General features: G+C 46.8%; 1 protein-coding gene across 1 annotated transcript in view; it reads right to left on the reverse strand.

The window, feature by feature from the left end:
- Positions 1 to 23,606, reverse strand: part of LOC115199103 (staphylococcal nuclease domain-containing protein 1) — a 351,451-nt gene that overhangs the window by 62,052 nt on the left and 265,793 nt on the right. Inside the window, exon 18 of the mRNA XM_029761673.1 lies at positions 20,639 to 20,780. Within this exon, the coding sequence (XP_029617533.1) occupies positions 20,639 to 20,780 (142 nt within the window). The remainder of the gene's footprint in view (positions 1 to 20,638; positions 20,781 to 23,606) is intronic.

A 23,606-nucleotide genomic window follows, 5' to 3' on the forward strand; every position in this document is an offset into this window, starting at 1 on the left:
GCTCCTCTTTTGGGCACCAGTTGGGAGAAAGTGTCGGCAGCCGCTGCGCGTGGAGCGAAGCCGCCATAAAAAACAAATGATGGCAGAGCCTCACTAATGCCCACTCTGCCTGTGGAAGAGCGTTTCAGAGTCGCATCGCACAGCACTCTCTCCCTCTCTCAATCTTCCTCTCCCCCTCCTGGCAGTCGGAGAGGGGGCCCTCTCCACCAAATTACAGTTCTGTCATTTGAAAGCCCAGAAGAGACAAAGAGGCAGCATCTGTGACTTTTCTCCTGCATCTCTACACTCCCATTGAGGCCTCGTCGAGTGAGGCTAATGCGGATTTTCACCCAATACACCCGGGTGCGGTGCCGCATTGGGAGGGTTCACCTGTACTTGTAGTTTGGAGGAGGAGAGTGTAACTGGGTTCGTTGCCAAGAGAAGAGTGATTCACCGCCACACAAGGTAACCAGCGTTGACTTTCTGGTTACTAGTGAAACCAGAGCACTAAGACCAAGACGGATTGGGTCCTGCTCCCTCCAAAAACCCCCCCTCAGAACAAACCGTGCTACTGCTGAGCAGACAGGTGATCTGACCTTTCAATCTTCACTTCCATACATGAAGGGACATCGCGTGCGCCATCCGTATGGTTAGTGAGAAAGTCCATGTTGCAAATGTACCCTCCCTTACTAGACGTCCGACCACGTCCGATAAATCCGCGGACGGCGTCGGGCCGATCGCGGGGGCCGGATCTTCCAGGAAGTCATCGAACGAAGTCTCTCGGACCTTCGGTTTCCGTTTAATTAAATTTTCAAATTTTGGTCATTTTCTTGCAGTCCCGGATTATTCCACGAGAGGGCGTATGGAATCATATTGCAAATGTAACATATATCACCAAATGCGACACGGCTTTTTCTCCTAAACCGAAGACAATTCGAAGACGAAACTCGGTCTGCGTGGGTTTGGCATAATGGGCAGTTGGCCCCGAACAGGATGGAGTCGAGGCCTCGACGCTTTTCGAGTTAAGGCTATTTTTCTGGGATTGAAAGTCAAAGAGGAAAATAGAGTGCTGATTTGACCACTTCACATCAAACTACATGAGCCTACGGTGTCAGGAGAAAAGGAACCATGCATTTACCAATGTTCATTTCAGAGAAATTGTACAATGACACATTGGTGATATTCAACAACAAGAGGTTTTTTTTTCAAAAAAGTTACATATCCAGTTGCAGCGTGTTCAGATGAGTCCGTTAAGGCAGGTTTCGGAGCTCTGCGAGATTTCTGTGATTTTCTGTGATTTTCTGAAACAACACACACTTGTTCAACCCTCTGTAAATAAGTCAGTTCTTAACAGAAACACTTAAAACTCAATATTCTATAAGAGCCTAACGTTCAGATTCCTGTGTCAACCAGAAATGCCTTATAATGGTGTCATAGGGGCTGCTTTGAAGGGTTAAAAAGGTCAGATCTTTCCACAACTTCATATGTGTGACTAGGCAACCCTCATGAACTGTAAATCAGTCATTTATCCCATCAGATGTCAAAGAAAAGCTCTCTCAAACACACACACAGCAAGGACGGAGTGACACAGAGCGGTGCTTAAAGACACAAAGAGCCTGCAATGGCATTACCATTATCTCTAGGCTGAGACGAGTTCAATGAGACGCCCCGCTTGACCGTAGCTTGCTCGGTATGAGCGCAGCGACCGTGAGAAAACTAGGCCCAAAATGAGGCCTGCACCAATATGTCAAGTGCTTATGGGTGACAGTGAGAGAACCATTAGGGTTAGAAGCACAATTCAACCTCAGGAGCGTTCCTGAGGTCCTCCCGATCTGTGCAAGCCTAACCTTGACCCTGTGGCATTAACCCTTCACAGTGAAAAGAAGGTGTTTAGATCAAACTGTGTGCAATGACTTCTCTCCCCATAGGAATACATTGACAATTCTCCTAAATTCAACCTGAAGTCTATGTGGGTTATGAATGCCTTATGAACCTGTCTTCTATAACAATCCATCAGGCTACTGTGAGGTCTACCTGTGTCGATTCTAAGGTTCCTGGAGCAACCGGAAAATGTTAAAATCACCCTAGAGCTATTGTCATATAAGCAACCTGCAGATAGTGAAAATCACGCAACTCAACCATCTGTCATTCAGTCAATTCTTAAGGTAGAGACTTCATATTCAGGATTCTGTTTATGTCTACCCCAAAGACAACGTGTGTGAAGCAAGAGCTTCCTGTGACAACCGGAAGTTGTTAAAAACAGCCAAGAGCTATTGTCATATGGTCAACCGGCATATAGTGAAAATCACGCAACTCAACCATCTGTTATTCAGTCAATTCTTAAGGTAGAGACTTCATATTCAGGATTCTGTTTATGTCTAACCCAAAGACACCATGTGTTGAGTAAGAGCTTCCTGTGACAACCGGAAGTTGTTAAAAACAGCAAAGAGCTATTGTCATATGGTCAACCAGCATATAGTGAAAATCACGCAACTCAACCCTATGTCATCCAGCCAATTCTTTAGGTAGAGACTTCATATTGAGGATTCTGTATATGCCTACCCCAAAGACAACGTGTGTCTATTCTTTTTGCAAAAAAAACAAAAACACACACACACAATTTGGCCATAGGGACATAGTGTGGGGCTTAGAGTCTTATACCGCCTTCAATAGTTACTTTTGTTGAAACGATTCAAGAACCGTCAGACCTAGAGCTCCGAAATTTTAGAAACCTGTTCTAGAGCTCAAGTCGATAGTGCACGGTGATTTATGGGGCTCTAGAAGGTTCTCTGACCGAGAAACCACCTCGTACATTTGCAATATTTTCAATTCATTTTCAATATCACGGACATGGCGACATTTAGAAATGTCCCAGAGTCGCAAGACTAGGTGCATTGAAACCGCCTCGGCCCGTAGAGACGGACCCCAATGTCTCTGTCCGATAGCTCATTCAGGGACCCCGTAGTAACGCCCTGAAAAAGTGGATTTTCAGCACCAATTAAGGCCATTGCTTGGGCACCAAATGACCTATCGAGCCGAAACTTGGGATTCGGGGTCGCCTCACATAGGCCTACACATAATGTCAGAACTGGACCTGCAGCTATAACGTAACTATGTGTTTTAGGTTTTTTTATGGTTAAAATTGAAAGCACTGTGAATTATGGGCCTTCTCTGACATATGTGATAGTTGGCTTCTATACGAGTTGGAAAAAGTGGATTTGGTGTCAGATGCTATCAGTTTGGTGTCAGAATGACAACTAATTGACTGATGGACGCTGACTGCTGGGTGACGAGCAATGGAGATTAACCACAGTCACTGCCCGGCCATCCCGAGTTCATCGGGCCAGTCAATTATGCATTTCTGCAGTATTTTTGAGCATGCCTAAATTTGTGATGCTAAATGCCCATTAAATCATATTGCAAACGTAACGCGCTATATTGCAAACGTAACGTGCGTTTGCAATATGATTCAACAGCAGAAAATATCACCAAAGTTGACATGATGAAATCAACACAATGAGCGACAGAGAGGAACCACAGTCACTGCCCGGCCATCCCCAGTTCATCAGGCCAGTCAATTATGCATTTCTGCAGTATTTTTGAGCATGCCACATTTGTGATACTAAATGCCCATTAAATCATATTGCAAACGTAACGCACTATATTGCAAACGTAACGTGCGTTTGCAATATGACTCAACAGCAAAAATATCACCAAAGTTGACATGATGAAATCAACACAATGAGCGATAGAGAGGAACCACAGTCACTGCCCGGCCATCCCCAGTTCATCGGGACAGTCAATTTTGCATATCTTTAGTGTTTTTGAGCATGCCAAATTCGTGATGTTGAGGCCCATTGAATCATATTGCAAATGCGCATCAGTGCACATGGTGACCCGAAATGGGTTACCAGGAGTAATTTTTTAGAAGGGTTTTAAATGCCTTTAGAGGGTGCAAGGGGTGCACGGTTGGGTAGGGAGCACCTTCCATCAGTGCCCATCCAGTATGGGGCGCCCCTAGTCATTTTGGACATTTTTCAAAAAAATTGCTAAAAAACGACAATCCCACTTCTCTCATGTCACCATCAAGCCATGGAGAGGAACCACAGTCACTGCCCGGCCATCACCAGTTCATCGGGACAGTTCATTTTGCATTTCTGCAGTGTTTTTAAGCATGCCAAATTCGTGATGTTGAGGCCCATTGAATCATATTGCAAATGCGCATCAGTGCACATGGTGACCCGAAATGGGTTACCAGGAGTAATTTTTTAGAATGGTTTTAAATGCCTTTAGGGTGGTGCAAGGGGTGCACGGTTGGGTAGTGAGCACCTTCCATCAGTGCCCATCCAGTATGGGGCGCACCTAGTCATTTTGGACATTTTTCAAAAAAATTGCTAAAAAACGACAATCCCACTTCTCTCATGTCACCATCAAGCCATGGAGAGGAACCACAGTCACTGCCCGGCCATCACCAGTTCATCGGGACAGTTCATTTTGCATTTCTGCAGTGTTTTTAAGCATGCCAAATTCGTGATGTTGAGGCCCATTGAATCATATTGCAAATGCGCATCAGTGCACATGGTGACCCGAAATGGGTTACCAGGAGTAATTTTTTAGAATGGTTTTAAATGCCTTTAGGGTGGTGCAAGGGGTGCACGGTTGGGTAGTGAGCACCTTCCATCAGTGCCCAACCAGTATGGGGCGCACCTAGTCATTTTGGACATTTTTCAAAAAAATTGCTAAAAAACGACAATCCCACTTCTCTCATGTCACCATCAAGCCATGGAGAGGAACCACAGTCACTGCCCGGCCATCACCAGTTCATCGGGACAGTTCATTTTGCATTTCTGCAGTGTTTTTAAGCATGCCAAATTCGTGATGTTGAGGCCCATTGAATCATATTGCAAATGCGCATCAGTGCACATGGTGACCCGAAATGGGTTACCAGGAGTATTTTTTTAGAAGGCTTTTAAATGACTTTAGGGTGGTGCAAGGGGTCCGCGGTTGGGTAGGGAGCACCTTCCATCAGTGCCCATCCAGTATGGGGCGCACCTAGTCATTTTGGACATTTTTCCAAAAATCACAAAAAAAACTCACCATCAAGCCATGGAGAGGAACCACAGTCACTGCACAGCCATCCCCAGTTCATCGGGACAGTCAATTATGCATTTCTGCAGTGGTTTTGAGCATGCCAAAGTTGTGATGCTAAATGCCCATTGCATCATATTGCAAACGTAACACGCAATATTGCAAATGTAACGCGCATTTGCAACATGATTCAACAGCAAAAAATATCACCAAAGTTGACATGATGAAATCAACACAACGAGCGATGGAGAGGAACCACAGTCACTGCACGGCCATCCCCAGTTCATCGGGACAGTCAATTATGCATTTCTGCAGTGGTTTTGAGCATGCCACATTTGTGATGCTAAATGCCCATTGAATCATATTGCAAACGTAACATGGAATATTGCAAATGTAACGCGCATTTGCAACATGATTCAACAGCAAAAAACATCACCAAAGTTGACATGATGAAATCAACACAACGAGCGATGGAGAGGAACCACAGTCACTGCACGGCCATCCCCAGTTCATCGGGACAGTCAATTATGCATTTCTGCAGTGGTTTTGAGCATGCCAAAGTTGTGATGCTAAATGCCAATTGAATCATATTGCAAATGCGCATCCGTGTATTTGCAATATGATTCAACAGCAAAAAATGTCACCAAAGGTGACATGATGAAATCAACACAACGAGCGATGGAGAGGAACCAGGAGCGTTCCTGAGGTCCTCCCGATCTGTGCAAGCCAACCTTGACCCTGTGGCATTAACCCTTCACAGTGAAAAGAAGGTGTTTAGATCAAACTGTGTGCAATGACTTCTCTCCCCATAGGAACACATAGACTATTCTCCAAAATTCAACCTGAAGCCTATGTGGGTTATGAATGCCTTATGAACCTGTCTTCTACAACAATCCATCAGGCTACTGTGAGGTCTACCTGTGTCGATTCTAAGGTTCCTGTGACAACTGGAAGTGGTTAAAAACACCCAAGAGCTATTGTCATATTAAGTGCGCATAGTGAAAATCACGCAACTCAACCATCTGTTACTCAGTCAATTCTTAAGGTAGAGACTTCTTATTCAGGATTCTGTTTATGTCTACCCCAAAGACAACGTGTGTGAAGCAACAGCTTCCTGTGACAACCGGAAGTGGTTAAAAACACCCAAGAGCTATTGTCATATTGCCACCTGCAGATAGTGAAAATCACGCAACTCAACCATCTGTTACTCAGTCAATTTTTAAGGTAGAGACTTCTTATTCAGGATTCTGTTTCTGTCTACCCCAACGACAACGTGTGTGAAGCAAGAGCTTCCTGTGACAACCGGAAGTGGTTAAAATCACCCAAGAGCCATTGTCATATTACGTGCGCATAGTGAAAATCACGCAACTCAACCATCTGTTACTCAGTCAATTCTTAAGGTAGAGACTTCTTATTCAGGATTCTGTTTATATGTACCCCAAGGACAACGTGTGTGAAGCAAGAGCTTCCTGTGACAACCGGAAGTGGTTAAAATCACCCAAGAGCCATTGTCATATTACGTGCGCATTGTGAAAATCACGCAACTCAACCATCTGTTACTCAGTCAATTCTTAAGGTAGAGACTTCTTATTCAGGATTCTGTTTATATGTACCCCAAGGACAACGTGTGTGAAGCAATAGCTTCCTGTGACAACGGGAAGTGGTTAAAACAGCCTAGAGCTATTGTCATATGGTCAACCTGCATATAGTGAAAATCACGCAACTCAACCATCTGTTTCTCAGTCAATTCTTAAGGTAGAGACTTCTTATTCAGGATTCTGTTTATGTCTACCCCAAAGACAACGTGTGTGAAGCAACAGCTTCCTGTGACAACCGGAAGTGGTTAAAAACACCCAAGAGCTATTGTCATATTGCCACCTGCAGATAGTGAAAATCACGCAACTCAACCATCTGTTTCTCAGTCAATTCTTAAGGTAGAGACTTCTTATTCAGGATTCTGTTTATGTCTACCCCAAAGACAACGTGTGTTGAGTAAGAACTTCCTGTGACAAAGGGAAGTGGTTAAAACAGCCTAGAGCTATTGTCATATGGACAACCTGCATATAGTGAAAATCACACAACTCAACCATCTGTTACTCAGTCAATTCTTAAGGTAGAGACTTCTTATTCAGGATTCTGTTTATGTCTACCCCAAAGACAACGTGTGTGAAGCAAGAGCTTCCTGTGACAACCGGAAGTGGTTAAAATCACCCACGAGCTATTGTCATATTACGTGCGCATAGTGAAAATCACGCAACTCAACCATCTGTTACTCAGTCAATTCTTAAGGTAGAGACTTCTTATTCAGGATTCTGTTTATGTCTACCCCAAAGACAACGTGTGTGAAGCAAGAGCTTCCTGTGACAACCGGAAGTGGTTGAAATCACCCAAGAGCTATTGTCATATTACGTGCGCATAGTGAAAATCACGCAACTCAACCATCTGTTTCTCAGTCAATTCTTAAGGTAGAGACTTCTTATTCAGGATTCTGTTTATGTCTACCCCAAAGACAACGTGTGTTGAGTAAGAACTTCCTGTGACAACGGGAAGTGGTTAAAACAGCCTAGAGCTATTGTCATATGGACAACCTGCATATAGTGAAAATCACGCAACTCAACCATCTGTCATTCAGTCAATTCTTAAGGTAGAGACTTCTTATTCAGGATTCCGTTTATGTCTACCCCAAAGACAACGTGTGTGAAGCAAGAGCTTCCTGTGACAACCGGAAGTGGTTAAAAACACCCAAGAGCTATTGTCATTTGGCCACCTGCAGATAGTGAAAATCACGCAACTCAACCATCTGTTATTCAGTCAATTCTTAAGGTAGAGACTTCTTATTCAGGATTCCGTTTATGTCTACCCCAAAGACAACGTGTGTGAAGCAAGAGCTTCCTGTGACAACGGGAAGTGGTTAAAATCACCCAAGAGCTATTGTCATATTACGTGCGCATAGTGAAAATCACGCAACTCAACCATCTGTTTCTCAGTCAATTCTTAAGGTAGAGACTTCTTATTCAGGATTCCGTTTATGTCTACCCCAAAGACAACGTGTGTGAAGCAAGAGCTTCCTGTGACAACCGGAAGTGGTTAAAATCACCCAAGAGCTATTGTCATATTACGTGCGCATAGTGAAAATCACTCAACTCAACCATCTGTTTCTCAGTCAATTCTTAAGGTAGAGACTTCTTATTCAGGATTCTGTTTATGTCTACCCCAAAGACAACGTGTGTGAAGCAACAGCTTCCTGTGACAACCGGAAGTGGTTAAAAACACCCAAGAGCTATTGTCATATTGCCACCTGCAGATAGTGAAAATCACGCAACTCAACCATCTGTTTCTCAGTCAATTCTTAAGGTAGAGACTTCTTATTCAGGATTCTGTTTATGTCTACCCCAAAGACAACGTGTGTTGAGTAAGAACTTCCTGTGACAACGGGAAGTGGTTAAAACAGCCTAGAGCTATTGTCATATGGACAACCTGCATATAGTGAAAATCACGCAACTCAACCATCTGTTACTCAGTCAATTCTTAAGGTAGAGACTTCTTATTCAGGATTCCGTTTATGTCTACCCCAAAGACAACGTGTGTGAAGCAAGAGCTTCCTGTGACAACCGGAAGTGGTTAAAATCACCCAAGAGCTATTGTCATATTACGTGCGCATAGTGAAAATCACGCAACTCAACCGTCTGTTTCTCAGTCAATTCTTAAGGTAGAGACTTCTTATTCAGGATTCCGTTTATGTCTACCCCAAAGACAACGTGTGTGAAGCAAGAGCTTCCTGTGACAACCGGAAGTGGTTAAAATCACCCAAGAGCTATTGTCATATTACGTGCGCATAGTGAAAATCACGCAACTCAACCGTCTGTTTCTCAGTCAATTCTTAAGGTAGAGACTTCTTATTCAGGATTCCGTTTATGTCTACCCCAAAGACAACGTGTGTGAAGCAAGAGCTTCCTGTGACAACCGGAAGTGGTTAAAATCACCCAAGAGCTATTGTCATATTACGTGCGCATAGTGAAAATCACGCAACTCAACCATCTGTTTCTCAGTCAATTCTTAAGGTAGAGACTTCTTATTCAGGATTCCGTTTATGTCTACCCCAAAGACAACGTGTGTGAAGCAAGAGCTTCCTGTGACAACCGGAAGTGGTTTAAAATAGCCTAGAGCTATTGTCATATTGCCACCTGCAGATAGTGAAAATCACGCAACTCAACCATCTGTTTCTCAGTCAATTCTTAAGGTAGAGACTTCTTATTCAGGATTCTGTTTCTGTCTACCCCAACGACAACGTGTGTGAAGCAAGAGCTTCCTGTGACAACCGGAAGTGGTTAAAAACACCCAAGAGCTATTGTCATATTACGTGCGCATAGTGAAAATCATGCAACTCAACCATCTGTTTCTCAGTCAATTCTTAAGGTAGAGACTTCTTATTCAGGATTCTGTTTATTTCTACCCCAAAGACAACGTGTGTGAAGCAACAGCTTCCTGTGACAACCGGAAGTGGTTAAAAACACCCAAGAGCTATTGTCATATTGCCACCTGCAGATAGTGAAAATCACGCAACTCAACCATCTGTTTCTCAGTCAATTCTTAAGGTAGAGACTTCATATTCAGGATTCTGTATATGCCTACCCCAAAGACAACGTGTGTCTATTCTTTTTGCAAAAAAAAACAAAAACACACACACAATTTGGCCATAGGTACATAGTATGGGGCTTAGAGGCTTATACCGCCTTCAATAGTTACTTTCGTTCAAACGATTCAAGAACCGTCAGACCTAGAGCTCCGAAATTTTAGAAACCTGTTCTAGAGCTCAAGTCGATAGTGCACGGTGATTTATGGGGCTCTAGAAGGTTCTCTGACCGAGAAACCGCCTCGTACATTTGCAATATTTTCAATTCATTTTGAATATCACGGACATGGCGACATGTAGAAATGTCCCAGAGTCGCAAGACTAGGTGCATTGAAACCGCCTCGGCCCATAGAGACGGACCCCAATGTCTCTGTCCGATAGCTCATTCAGGGGCCCCGTAGTAACGCCCTGAAAAAGTGGATTTTCAGCACCAATTAGGCCATTGCTCGGGCACCGAATGACCTATCGAGCCGAAACTTGGGATTCGGGGTCGCCTCACATAGGCCTACACATAATGTCAGAGCTGGACCCGCAGCTATAACGTAACTATGTGTTTTAGGTTTTTTTATGGTTAAAATTGAAAGCACTGTGAATTATGGGCCTTCTCTGACATATGTGATAGTTGGCTTCTATACGAGTTGGAAAAAGTGGATTTGGTGTCAGATGCTATCAGTTTGGTGTCAAAATGACATCTAATTGACTGATGGACGCTGACTGCTGGGTGACGAGCAATGGAGAGGAACCACAGTCACTGCCCGGCCATCCCGAGTTCATCGAGCCAGTCAATAATGCATTTCTGCAGTATTTTTGAGCATGCCTAAATTTGTGATGCTAAATGCCCATTGAATCATATTGCAAACGTAACGCGCAATATTGCAAATGTAACGCGCATTTGCAAGATGATTCAACAGCAAAAAATATCACCAAAGTTGACATGATGAAATCAACACAACGAGCGATGGAGAGGAACCACAGTCACTGCACGGCCATCCCGAGATCATCGGGCCAGTCAATTATGCATTCTGAGCATGTCAAATTCGTTAAAAATGTTAAAAGCAACAGAGTCCCACTTCTCCCTCATCATACATGACAAGTAGACCATCTGCGTTGATTGATGGCTCAACATAGGGATATATATCATTTGGGCAGTATAAATGCCATTTGGAACATGGTTCACTGACTTTTGGGTTTGGAAACCGACTTCCTATGATCGTACATGGCAAACGGACAAACATACTGATTTGGCACATTCAATACTTTCATACATGTATAATTGACAAAAAAAGAATTGGACATTTAATTTGCACATTTCTAATGGCATTTGGCAAAAAATATAAATATGTGACTTTTGACTTCCTATGAAATCATATTCCAAATGCACAAATCATATGCCTTATGCACAAGCAAATATGTCACTTTTGACTTCCTATGAAATCATATTCCAAATGCACAAAACATATTCCAAATGCCTTATGCACAAGCAAAAACAACCCAAAAAATTATGTCAATAAAATATGTCAAAAGTATGTCCATACAGCTCTTATACATGTGTAATTGACATAAAAATCAAAAACAATTCGAAAAACGGTCCAGAAACCACTTTTTTAGGGTTGAAAAGTTTTCAAAAAATATGTCATTTTTTCAAAATTTGACACTTGGGACTTGAATTGTGTTACATTTGCAATATGAAAATTCACTGCGGAGAGCTCTAGCTATCTTTTGGATATTTGCTGTAATTTGGCACTTGCAATACTTCCACAAGTGACAAAAAAAAGCATTGGATATGTCATTTTGCAAAAAAAATGAAAAAAAAAATGTCACTTTTTTCCTATGAAATCATATTCAAAATGCACAAATCATATGCCTTGCGCACAAGCAAAAGCAACCCAAAAAACGACATCAATAAAAAACGTCAGAAGCATGTTCATACAGCTCTTATACATGTGTAATTGACATAACAATCGAAAAAAATTCGAAAAACGGTCCAGAAACCACTTTTTTACAAGATGCTAAGTTTTCAAAAAAAATATCATTTTATCAAAATCTGAGACTTGGGTAAGAATTGGGTATCATTTGCTGTATGAAAAACCAAGGTGGAGCACGCTCGCCATCTAAAGGAAATTTGGGGTGTTACAATTGGCAATTGCCATCGGAAAATTGCCATATGATTGGCCCGGAGATGGGCCGCTTTGGGTGGTTTTTGCAATCGTGTGTATGATTCGTGCTATGCCAATATGTTGCCATGTTATTTTGTCCAAATCAGGGGGGTAATCCCTTACATTCAAATTCAACAATGAATGCCTTCGCGGTAAAGCTCATCCGAGGACCGCTAAATATTGCATCATCCGGCGCGGTGGTGGGGAGTTAAGAAAACAAATAAAACTTGCAGTGTCTGCTTTTCTCCCTGCTTGAGTTTGTTGTTGCTTTCTACAGCCGTGGCCTCTGCAGTTTGTGTGGAGTGTCACCACAGCTGTTAACAGACCAGCTGAAGAGAAACAAGACGTAGTTCAGCGAGACTGAATAATATAGACCCGGTGAAACAAGGACGGCCGAGAGATGTGAGGATAAAATCATGACCATGACAAACTACTGCCCTCTCTAGGATGACCGTGTCCTCAAAACACAGAGGCCAGCGGTAGGCGGGGGGAAACAAAGAGCCATCCTCTACAGAGGCTCACATGGGAACAGGGACTTGCTTATGTGCACTGAGCTTTATCCAGCCATCTTCCGTCCGCATTAAGCAGGGTCGTGTTCATTTGAGCACACAATGGAAAACATTTTCAAACATTTCGCAACTGAACACAGAAAATTTCCATTTCGCATTGGCCAGGAAGACCCTCCCTGTTTCAATCCGTTTTATTCCATTTGGTGCCCAATGAACACAGCCCAGGAGTGGAGAGCTGTTTCTAAGATGGCCCTAGTTCGCTGCTTCACATTAAGGCCTGGTTAGAGCCCCTGCTTTCCCTTTCGGACAAATCGATAGAGAATCCTCTTATTGACATCAATACTGGCAAATGCTAATGGTCTGGCACACCAGTGTTACGAGGCCCCCCGTTGACTTCTCCCAAAAACAATGTGTGCCGTCACACGTTAAGGCACTCCACAGTGGCGGACAGTTCTGGGGCGTTGGGACCTTTTCAAACCCCTAGGTTTTCACTGAATGAGGGGAACATTTGAGAAAGAGAGAGTGAGAGAGCTAGCGAGAGGTGAGTGAGACATAAGGCGAGAGAATGAGAAAAACTAAAACACAGAGGCCGAACCACAGAGCATAAGGAACAAGAGGGAGAAAGATAGACTTAGCAACAGAACGAGAGATTGAATACCAGCATGATAGTAGGAAGGAGTGAGACTGACTGAGTGGTGTTCCAGCATCATTAGGTGGAGGACAGCTGCTGGGCGTAAAGGTAGAATGTGAATAATGTGGACAGAGTGGTGCCTGGTTGGGGGAACCACTCCACTCATTGGAAGGCTGCACCGCTGCCAGCTCTTAGCTCCTAACTCTGGTCTGGTCAGGGCCAGGCTGCACCGCTGCCAGCTCTTAGCTCCTAAGTCTGGTCTGGTCTGGGCCAGGCTGCACCGCTGCCAGCTCTTAGCTCCTAAGTCTGGTCTGGTCTGGGCCAGGCTGCACCGCTGCCAGCTCTTAGCTCCAAACTCTGGTCTGGTCTGGGCCAGGCTGCACCGCTGCCAGCTCTTAGCTCCTAAGTCTGGTCTGGTCTGGGCCAGGTTGCACCGCTGCCAGCTCTTAGCTCCAAACTCTGGTCTGGTCTGGGCCAGGCTGCACCGCTGCCAGCTCTTAGCTCCAAACTCTGGTCTGGTCTGGGCCAGGCTGCACCGCTGCCAGCTCTTAGCTCCAAACTCTGGTCTGGTCTGGGCCAGGCTGCACCGCTGCCAGCTCTTAGCTCCTAAGTCTGGTCTGGTCTGGGCCAGGCTGCACCGCTGCCAGCTCTTAGCTCCTAAGTCTGGTCTGGGCCAGGCTGCACCGCTGCCAGCTCTTAGCTCCAAACTCTGGTCTGGTCTGGGCCAGGCTGCACCGCTGCCAGCTCTTAGCTCCAAACTCTGGTCTGGTCTGGGCCAGGCTGCACCGCTGCCAGCTCTTAGCTCCAAACTCTGGTCTGGTCTGGGCCAGGCTGCACCGCTGCCAGCTCTTAGCTCCTAAGTCTGGTCTGGTCTGGGCCAGGCTGCACCGCTGCCAGCTCTTAGCTCCAAACTCTGGTCTGGTCTGGGCCAGGCTGCACCGCTGCCAGCTCTTAGCTCCAAACTCTGGTCTGGTCTGGGCCAGGCTGCACCGCTGCCAGCTCTTAGCTCCTAAGTCTGGTCTGGTCTGGGCCAGGCTGCACCGCTGCCAGCTCTTAGCTCCTAAGTCTGGTCTGGGCCAGGCTGCACCGCTGCCAGCTCTTAGCTCCAAACTCTGGTCTGGTCTGGGCCAGGCTGCACCGCTGCCAGCTCTTAGCTCCAAACTCTGGTCTGGTCTGGGCCAGGCTGCACCGCTGCCAGCTCTTAGCTCCAAACTCTGGTCTGGTCTGGGCCAGGCTGCACCGCTGCCAGCTCTTAGCTCCAAACTCTGGTCTGGGCCAGGCTGTAGCGCTGCCAGGTCTTTGCTCTTAGCTCCTAACTCTGGTCTGGTCTGGGCCAGGCTGTAGCGCTGCAAGTTCTTTGCTCCTAACTCTGGTCTGGGCCAGGCTGTAGCGCTGCCAGCTCTTTGCTCCTAACTCTGGTCTGGGCCAGGCTGTAGCGCTGCCAGCTCATTGCTCCTAACTCTGGTCTGGGCCAGGCTGTAGCGCTGCCAGCTCTTAGCTCCTAAGTCTGGTCTGGGCTAGGCAGTAGCGCTGCCAGGTCTTAGCTCCTAAGTCTGGTCTGGGCCGGGCTGTAGCGCTGCCAGCTCTTTGCTCCTACGTCTGGTCTGGGCCAGGCTGTAGCGCTGCTAGCTCTTTGCTCCTAAGTCTGGTCTGGGCCAGGCTGCACCGCTGCCAGCTCTTAGCTCCTAAGTCTGGTCTGGTCTGGGCCAGGCTGCACCGCTGCCAGCTCTTAGCTCCAAACTCTGGTCTGGTCTGGGCCAGGCTGCACCGCTGCCAGCTCTTAGCTCCTAAGTTTGGTCTGGTCTGGGCCAGGCTGCACCGCTGCCAGCTCTTAGCTCCAAACTCTGGTCTGGTCTGGGCCAGGCTGCACCGCTGCCAGCTCTTAGCTCCTAAGTCTGGTCTGGGCCAGGCTGCACCGCTGCCAGCTCTTAGCTCCAAACTCTGGTCTGGTCTGGGCCAGGCTGCACCGCTGCCAGCTCTTAGCTCCAAACTCTGGTCTGGTCTGGGCCAGGCTGCACTGCTGCCAGCTCTTAGCTCCTAAGTCTGGTCTGGTCTGGGCCAGGCTGCACCGCTGCCAGCTCTTAGCTACAAACTCTGGTCTGGTCTGGGCCAGGCTGTAGCGCTGCCAGGTCTTTGCTCTTAGCTCCTAACTCTGGTCTGGTCTGGGCCAGGCTGTAGCGCTGCCAGCTCTTAGCTCCTAACTCTGGTCTGGTCTGGGCCAGGCTGCACCGCTGCCAGCTCTTAGCTCCTAAGTCTGGTCTGGGCCAGGCTGCACCGCTGCCAGCTCTTAGCTCCAAACTCTGGTCTGGGCCAGGCTGTAGCGCTGCCAGCTCTTAGCTCCAAACTCTGGTCTGGGCCAGGCTGTAGCGCTGCCAGGTCTTTGCTCTTAGCTCCTAACTCTGGTCTGGGCCAGGCTGTAGCGCTGCCAGCTCTTTGCTCCTAACTCTGGTCTGGGCCAGGCTGTAGCGCTGCCAGCTCTTAGCTCCTAACTCTGGTCTGGTCTGGGCCAGGCTGTAGCGCTGCCAGCTCATAGCTCCTAACTCTGGTCTGGGCCAGGCTGTAGCGCTGCCAGCTCTTAGCTCCTAAGTCTGGTCTGGGCCAGGCTGTAGCGCTGCTAGCTCTTTGCTCCTAAGTCTGGTCTGGGCCAGGCTGTAGCGCTGCTAGCTCTTTGCTCCTAAGTCTGGTCTGGGCCAGGCTGTAGCGCTGCCAGCTCTTTGCTCCTAAGTCTGGTCTGGGCCAGGCTGTAGCGCTGCCAGCTCTTTGCTCCTAAGTCTGGTCTGGGCCAGGCTGTAGCGCTGCCAGCTCTTTGCTCCTAAGTCTGGTCTGGGCCAGGCTGTAGCGCTGCCAGCTCTTTGCTCCTAAGTCTGGTCTGGGCCAGGCTGTAGCGCTGCCAGCTCTTTGCTCCTAAGTCTGGTCTGGGCCAGGCTGTAGCGCTGCCAGCTCTTTGCTCCTAAGTCTGGTCTGGGCCAGGCTGAGGCTTGGTGGGCCTGAATCTCAGTCCTGGACGATCTTGATATTATAGCTCTAGACTAAAAATCATTCTCAATGCTCTACAGTCATGGGCAGGTAAAGAGGGCCAAGCTAGAGACAGAAAATCCAAATATCTTTTGTTAACACCCACAATCCCCAGGCTGCAAAACAGAGGAAAACGAACAGTGTTTTAGTAGCCTGTCACTTTCCTCAGCTGCATAGAGTGGCCTCTGTCTTTCAGTGTGTCCAAGGTCAGATATCTTATGCAGGTTCCCCTCAGAGTAATTACAAATAGTCTCAGGAGAGAGGGATGGGGAGAGGGAGAGAGATGAGAAATTGTATGATATCCAAAGCATTTCCCCAGACAGGAAAATTCCTTTCCCAACAAATTCTACCACACGTTTATACACACACACACACACACACACACACACACTTTCGGTAATTAAATCTGACTAATAAAAAAAATTCTCACAAGCAAAACTGTCGCAACCCCCCCCGAGAATAAAGGAAATGGTAAAGATATTACTGTGCACTTTGCTTCACTGTTCAGGGACCATTAAGAGACATCAGGGAGCTTAAGAGAAGATGAAAATACAGCCTACTATCTTCTCTTGGTATGTGAGACACAGTGACCACAGGCAGAGTATGAACAGAACAGAGCACAATGGAACTAATGAGAGCTAGGAGTTTTATTTCCACTTTATAACAGTGTGTCTTCAACCCCTTTGAAAAGAGAGGAGGGTGAAACACGCTGGATTGATTCCCTTTGGATTTACTCCTATGTCCCGCACGGCTCGCCCAGCGCCTCAAGGTCAGTCAAGGAGCCTTCGCCCCAGCTGCATATTTTGATCCAGACAGTAAATGGAGTGATGACGGCAGCTGCCAACAAAAGAAAACTTGCCTGACCTCTCACCTCTGATCTTAAAACACTTAAGCTTGAGAGAGATGAGTGAGGGAGAGACAGGGAGGGAGAGAGAGAGGAGCAGGTAAGGTGGGGAGAGACAAGGTCAAAACTCTCTCTCAGGTAGATTGCTGTCTGTTGTGGTCGACCTGTTTGCCTCGTACAGAATTCTGCTACAGTACGGAAAGAATATAGGGAGCGAGAACATCTATTTGCGGGTGATGAATTCACAGCATCCTATATGTGTCAGAATCCATTTCCATAATAGTGTATGGTGTGGCATTGGGGGCTGTACATTTAGGGAGATCCCTGCTCTCTGAGAAAGGTGGGAATAAACACTGGTTAGGGGGAAACCTGGCAAAACCCCTCTATTTCAGAAACAGCCTCTGGAGCCACTGTTTGACGGCAATTTGTCGGTGCCGGGCGCCTTAGGACCAACTTAACCACAACACAGAAAGCTATGTTATTATCAAAAACCAATCTTCATAGTATTTCTAATATGACCCCCTCCCCCTACATTATAAATTCTGCCGTCTCTGAAAAAACATGTCATGAAATTGCAAAGCACTCGGCTTGTAAGAATTTACTGGGCCTGGGCTTTGAAGTGCTCTTCAAGGGGCTGTGGGCCTTAATGTGGAAGGGAGGGAGAGCGAGCGAGAGAGAGAGAGAGAAGAAAAGAGGATAAGAGAAGGAGAGAGAGGGTAGGAGGGAGAGAGAGAGAGAGGGAGGGAGGGAGAGAAAAGAGGTATAAGAGAAGGAGAGAGAGGGTAGGAGGGAGAGAGAGAGCGAGGGAGGGAGGGAGAGAAAAGAGGTATAAGAGAAGGAGAGAGAGGGTAGGAGGGAGAGAGCGAGGGAGGGAGGGAGGGAGAGAAAAGAGGTATAAGAGAAGGAGAGAGAGGGTAGGAGGGAGAGAGAGAGCGAGGGAGAGAAGAAAAGAGGATAAGAGAAGGAGAGAGAGGGTAGGAGGGAGAGAGAGAGCGAGGGAGGGAGGGAGAGAAAAGAGGTATAAGAGAAGGAGAGAGAGGGTAGGAGGGAGAGAGAGAGCGAGGGAGAAGAAAAGAGGATAAGAGAAGGAGAGAGAGGGTAGGAGGGAGAGAGCGAGGGAGAAGAAAAGAGGATAAGAGAAGGAGAGAGAGGGTAGGAGGGAGAGAGAGAGGGAGAGAGAGAAGAAAAGAGGATAAGAGAAGGAGAGAGAGGGTAGGAGGGAGAGAGCGTGAGAGAGAGAAGAAAAGAGGATAAGAGAAGGAGAGAGAGGGTAGGAGGGAGAGAGCGAGAGAGAGAGAAGAAAAGAGGATAAGAGAAGGAGAGAGAGGGTAGGAGGGAGAGAGCGAGGGAGAGAGAGAGAAGAAAAGAGGATAAGAGAAGGAGAGAGAGGGTAGGAGGGAGAGAGCGAGGGAGGGAAGAAAAGAGGATAAGAGAAGGAGAGAGAGGGTAGGAGGGAGAGAGCGAGGGAGAGAGAGAGAAGAGGATAAGAGAAGGAGAGAGAGGGTAGGAGGGAGAGAGCGAGGGAGAGAGAGAGAAGAGGATAAGAGAAGGAGAGAGAGGGTAGGAGGGAGAGAGCGAGGGAGAGGGTCACATGGGGTGATTCTGGTCATATTTGCTTGCCTGCTGAAAATAAAAATCCTGTTTTTCCTAACGAGCACATAACTCGCTCGGTGGGAAACATCGGCCAATTAAAAACTAAAAAAAGGCCCCACATTGCTGGTTCATCTGAAATCATGAAAAAAAAAAAGAAAGATGACTAAAACTGTGTTTGAACGCAGACTGCAGTATTACCAGCCGAGCTGCTGCTTTAGCTACGTTTCCTAAACCTAACGTGTGTCTTTCTATCCTGTTCTGGTCCTTCACATGTGCTTTCCACGCTTCCGACTGTTATCAGGCTAATCAACCCTGTCTGTGATGGTGTGTTTCCTGTCAATCACACTAGTCGTCACGGTGATCACATAGGTTACATGGCACATCATCAGCGCTCTACATATATCCCCCACGTCCCCGGAGGAAGTTATGCAGCTACATCGAGGGGGATCAGCAGGAGGAGAAGATCTGTTCTGAGCACGCTCCAACACCTGAAGATCTCCGGGATGGGTGGTGTGTACGTACGTAGTATTAGTGAGGGCTTATGTCGGGTGCCAAAGGCTGCCACGCTCCAACCTGATAGGATTGTCACGCTCACGGCAACGCAGGGCTCAGATTGGCTCTAAATGAATGCAAATTGATTAATTATCGCATTAAGACGAATTAACTGATGACGAAAGTCAATTTCATGGCCTCTGCCAAAGTCAAGTGGCACTGGAAAAAGGAAAGGGGGATACCTAGTCAGAATGACTTCAACTGAAATGTCTTCAGCATTTAACCCAACCCTCTGAATCAGAGAGGTGCCTTAATGGACATCCGGGGAACAGTGGGTTAACTGCCTTGTTGAGGGACAGAACAACAGATCTTTACCTTGTCACCTCGGGGATTCGATCCAGCAACCTTTCGGTTACTGGCCCAACGCTCTAACCACAAGGCTATCTGCCGCCCCATGAACGGGAGGGGGAGTGAGACCCCCACCCACCCCCACCTCATTATGGAACACACACTAGTGAATGCGTGATTGAGTGAATGACCGAGAGAGAGAGTGATTGAACCAATAAAAGCAAAGTGTCTTTGTGTATATGTGATGATGCAACACGCTCATTAACCCCTACTCTGTCCAACCAACCCCTCGTTCCCACGAGGCATGGGACCACGCATTCAATCACAGCCTCCCGTCCAATTCAAGGAGCCAAAAGGGGAAAGGCGCTCTCTACGGCTGTAGTGTGTAGTGTACACACTAACCAGCATGTTGTTAGACATGAGACGCCACACACAACCGTTCCAGCTATGTTGAGTCTGAACACATTACTCAGAGTGTGTAGAAAACATGGGTAAGAATATTAATATTAACGGGAAGAAGGTAGTTTTTTAAGGAGAGCCATAAAGAAAGACGTCCCTTAACATTGTAGATTTGTAACGCCTTTGGGCTGTGGATGAGTGGAGGGGGTTGAGTCTGGGTCAGCTAGAAGAATGATAATGATATAGAATGTGAGGGTTGGTTCCCTCTGTCGATGGCAGGGGGTTGGATGGGTTAGTAGTAATTACATGAGTGGCTGGCCATAGTGCTGCTTCACTGGGCTCAGGCTAACAGGCCTACATAAACACACTGTCGCTCACAACACACACACAGAATGCAAACAGACACAGACAGAAACACAAAGATGCAGACAAACACACACACACACAACCTTGGCAGCCCACAGAGAGAACAATGATGACCATTAGTACAACAGCAACAGGAGATGCTGTACACTAGATCACCTCTTTAAGCTCAGAGGGCTAAACTATGGACCTCTCCTCACACCGACCCATAATGCATCGCGTGAGGGGAGGAGGGTGATGGCAGGTGCAGCCACGCCAAGACACCTGGGATTGTTATTTATTCTGTCTCAAATGTTCCCTCCCTCCACTGGGGAATGACAGAATAATCAGGTGATTTATTCCAGTCGTTCAGTAGCAAAAACAAGCAGAACGTCGGTGTGTTTCCCTGCAGGAAGGTGGAGGATGCAGAAGGGAGATACATGTGAGAGCAGAGAGAGACAGTCTGGGCTGTGGGGCAGAACTGCCCGTCATCCATGAAGCCAGCCTCGTGCTAGTCCCGTCTCTCGCACACACACGAAAACACAAACCAAAACAACCCTGTCAAAATATCAAACACCCCCCCCCCCCCACACACACACACACACCCACCTGTCTCCACGTCCTGGGTGTAGAAGTGCATGGTGTCCGTGATCTCGGTGACATATACAGCTCTGTAGTTGGCTGTGCGCTCTTTCTCCTCCATCACGTGCACCACCTCCTCCACCTTCTTCTCCTCATAGTTGGCCCAGATCTGAGGGGGGAAGGTCACATGATTAGGGTGAAGCATGACAGAACACTCCCTGTTCTTATGTGTAATATAATGATATCATTAATATGAGGTCTTTCTCGTTAAATTGGGGATCTACTTGGAGGACAAATGAAATAATATTCAGTCCACTGTCTTGACTAAAGAACACAGCAAAAAGGACATTTCTCATGTCTAAACCTCCAGGTAAGCATGTCAGTTCCTTATTATACATCACATGATCCAACATCTAACATACTCAAAACAAACCCAGACACCAAACTACTACTTTAATCACTGCCAACGCTAACAGAACAATTCATTTACACTCCTAAATGACTCCCATTACTTGATTCACGCCCTGTTTTGATGCCAAAGGGAAATACTGTCTAGAACAAACAACCCCTAGACCAGAGAAGCATGGGTCTGTTATCTAACAGCAACACCAATCCCCTGTGGGACAACCTCCCTCCCTCCCCCCCTCCCTCCCTCCCCCCCCTCCCTCCACCGTCCTCTAGAGTGTTTTTGGTGTGGAAACCAGGTCAGCTCCTCTCCAAGGTTGGCCCTCTGTCAGGAGGGCAGGAGGCTCATTAAGGGAAGAGTGCTCCGCTTGGGGCCACAAATCAAACACTATGGTCGACGCTATGGATGCACAAACACACACGAAAACACACACATGCGCACATGAAAACAGCCACACACGCGTGCGAGGGACAGGATGACAAGAGCTGCCTAATCATCTCTCCACCAGCTGATGTTCTGAGGCTCCTGTGATGGGGTCACTGAACCCCAGTGCCAGGGAGAACAAGTGGAACACAACTTCACAACAACTAAAGTCTCCTTTTCTTGTGTAACACCACAGCTTGTCCTACTCCTTTCATTTCCACCGCAGGCTGTTGTGTTTACTTGCAGGTAAAACATTTAAAAATAGGTTTGTGGTTTTTATATAGTGTAGCGATATCAAATCAAATGTTATTTGTCACATGCTTTGCAAACAACAGGTGTAGACTAACAGTGAAACACTTAAAGGCCCTTCCAACAATGCAGAGAGATTTATTTAGAAAAAGTGATAACATGAGGAATAAATAGAATGAGCAACGATAACTTGGCTAAATACACAGGGTACCAGCACCGAGTCAATGTGCAGGGGTACAAGGTAGATATTACTATGTTCGATAAAAGTTATTCTGCATAGATAATAAACAGCGAGTAGCAGCAGCATGTGAAGAGTTTGAATGGATGTGTGTGTATGTGGCATCAATATGCACATGTGTGCGCGTTGTGTGTTTGTGTGTGTTGGAGTGTCAGTGTAGTATGTGTGAGTGTGTGGTTAGAGTCCAGTGACTGTACATCGAACCTGTGCAAGAGAGTCAGTGCAAAAAATAAGAATGAAATAAGCAGCCTTATGGCTTGAAGCTGTTCAGGAACCCTCTGGTCCCATACTAGGCAGCCGTATGGCTTGAAGCTGTTCAGGAGCCTTCTGGACCCAGACTAGGCAGCCTTATGGCTTGAAGCTGGTCAGGAGCCTTCTGGTCCCAGACTAGGCAGCCTTATGGCTTGAAGCTGGTCAGGAGCCTTCTGGTCCCAGACTAGGCAGCCTTATGGCTTGAAGCTGGTCAGGAGCCTTCTGGTCCCAGACTAGGCAGCCTTATGGCTTGAAGCTGGTCAGGAGCCTTCTGGTCCCAGACTAGGCAGCCTTATGGCTTGAAGCTGGTCAGGAGCCTTTTGGTCCCAGACTAGGCAGCCTTATGGCTTGAAGCTGTTCAGGAACCTTCTGGTCCCAGACTAGGCAGCCTTATGGCTTGAAGCTGGTCAGGAGCCTTCTGGTCCCAGACTAGGCAGCCTTATGGCTTGAAGCTGTTCAGGAGCCTTCTGGTCCCAGACTAGGCAGCCTTATGGCTTGAAGCTGGTCAGGAGCCTTTTGGTCCCAGACTTCTCGCTCTGGTACCGCTTGTCACCAGCTTTTAGCAGCTGGCTAATTATTTAACTCTGTGGTATCATCAGCTAATTACCTTCACAAGGTCTCTCTCTCCCCCCGAGCAGTGTTACATGCTGACTAGACCAGGCACGGGCGTGAGTCTGCGTGTGCCATCGTGCGCATGTTGATTTTGACCATCCACACCAGATGCGATCAGGACACGCAGGTTAAAATATCAAAACAAACTCTGAACCAACTATATTAATTTGGGGACAGGTCGAAAAACATTAAACATTCACGGCCATTTCGCTAGCTAGCTTGCTGTTGCTAGCTAATTTGTCCTGGGATATAAACATTGGGTTGTTATTTTACATTAAATGCATAAGGTCTTTTTTTTCGGGGTCTTTGTAGAATTTTGACCCATTTTACGTCACACGTGTTCTCTAATCCGATATTTAATCCACAGATAAAAGAGGAAACCTAGTTTCTAGTAATCTCTCCTCCTTCTTCTTCTTTGGACTTTATATGGTGGTTGGTAACCAACTTTACAGTGCATTACCACCACCAACTGGACTGGAGTGCGGACCTCAGTTCATCTTTCAATCACCCACGTGGGTATATGCTCCTAAAAACCAGAGGAGATGGGAGCGACGATAGACTTGCAGCACATCAAGCGTTAAAACCAAGTTCTATTTTAGTGCCTGGCTACGCAGACGCTCATTGACGCGTGCGATCAGTTTGGATGAAATTACTGAATAACATGTATGTGTACATTTATTTCGCAATGCTGGCGCATGTAACGCGATGTGTGGTGTGGTCAGCATGTTAGGCTAATTACACCCTGCGTTTTATAGGCCTTTTTCGGCATGCTGGCACTAACCAATTACATCTGACGTGTGCAGCGTAAGACATTT

This window comes from Salmo trutta, chromosome 8 (assembly GCF_901001165.1).
Source record: "Salmo trutta chromosome 8, fSalTru1.1, whole genome shotgun sequence".
Lineage (NCBI taxonomy): Eukaryota > Metazoa > Chordata > Actinopteri > Salmoniformes > Salmonidae > Salmo > Salmo trutta.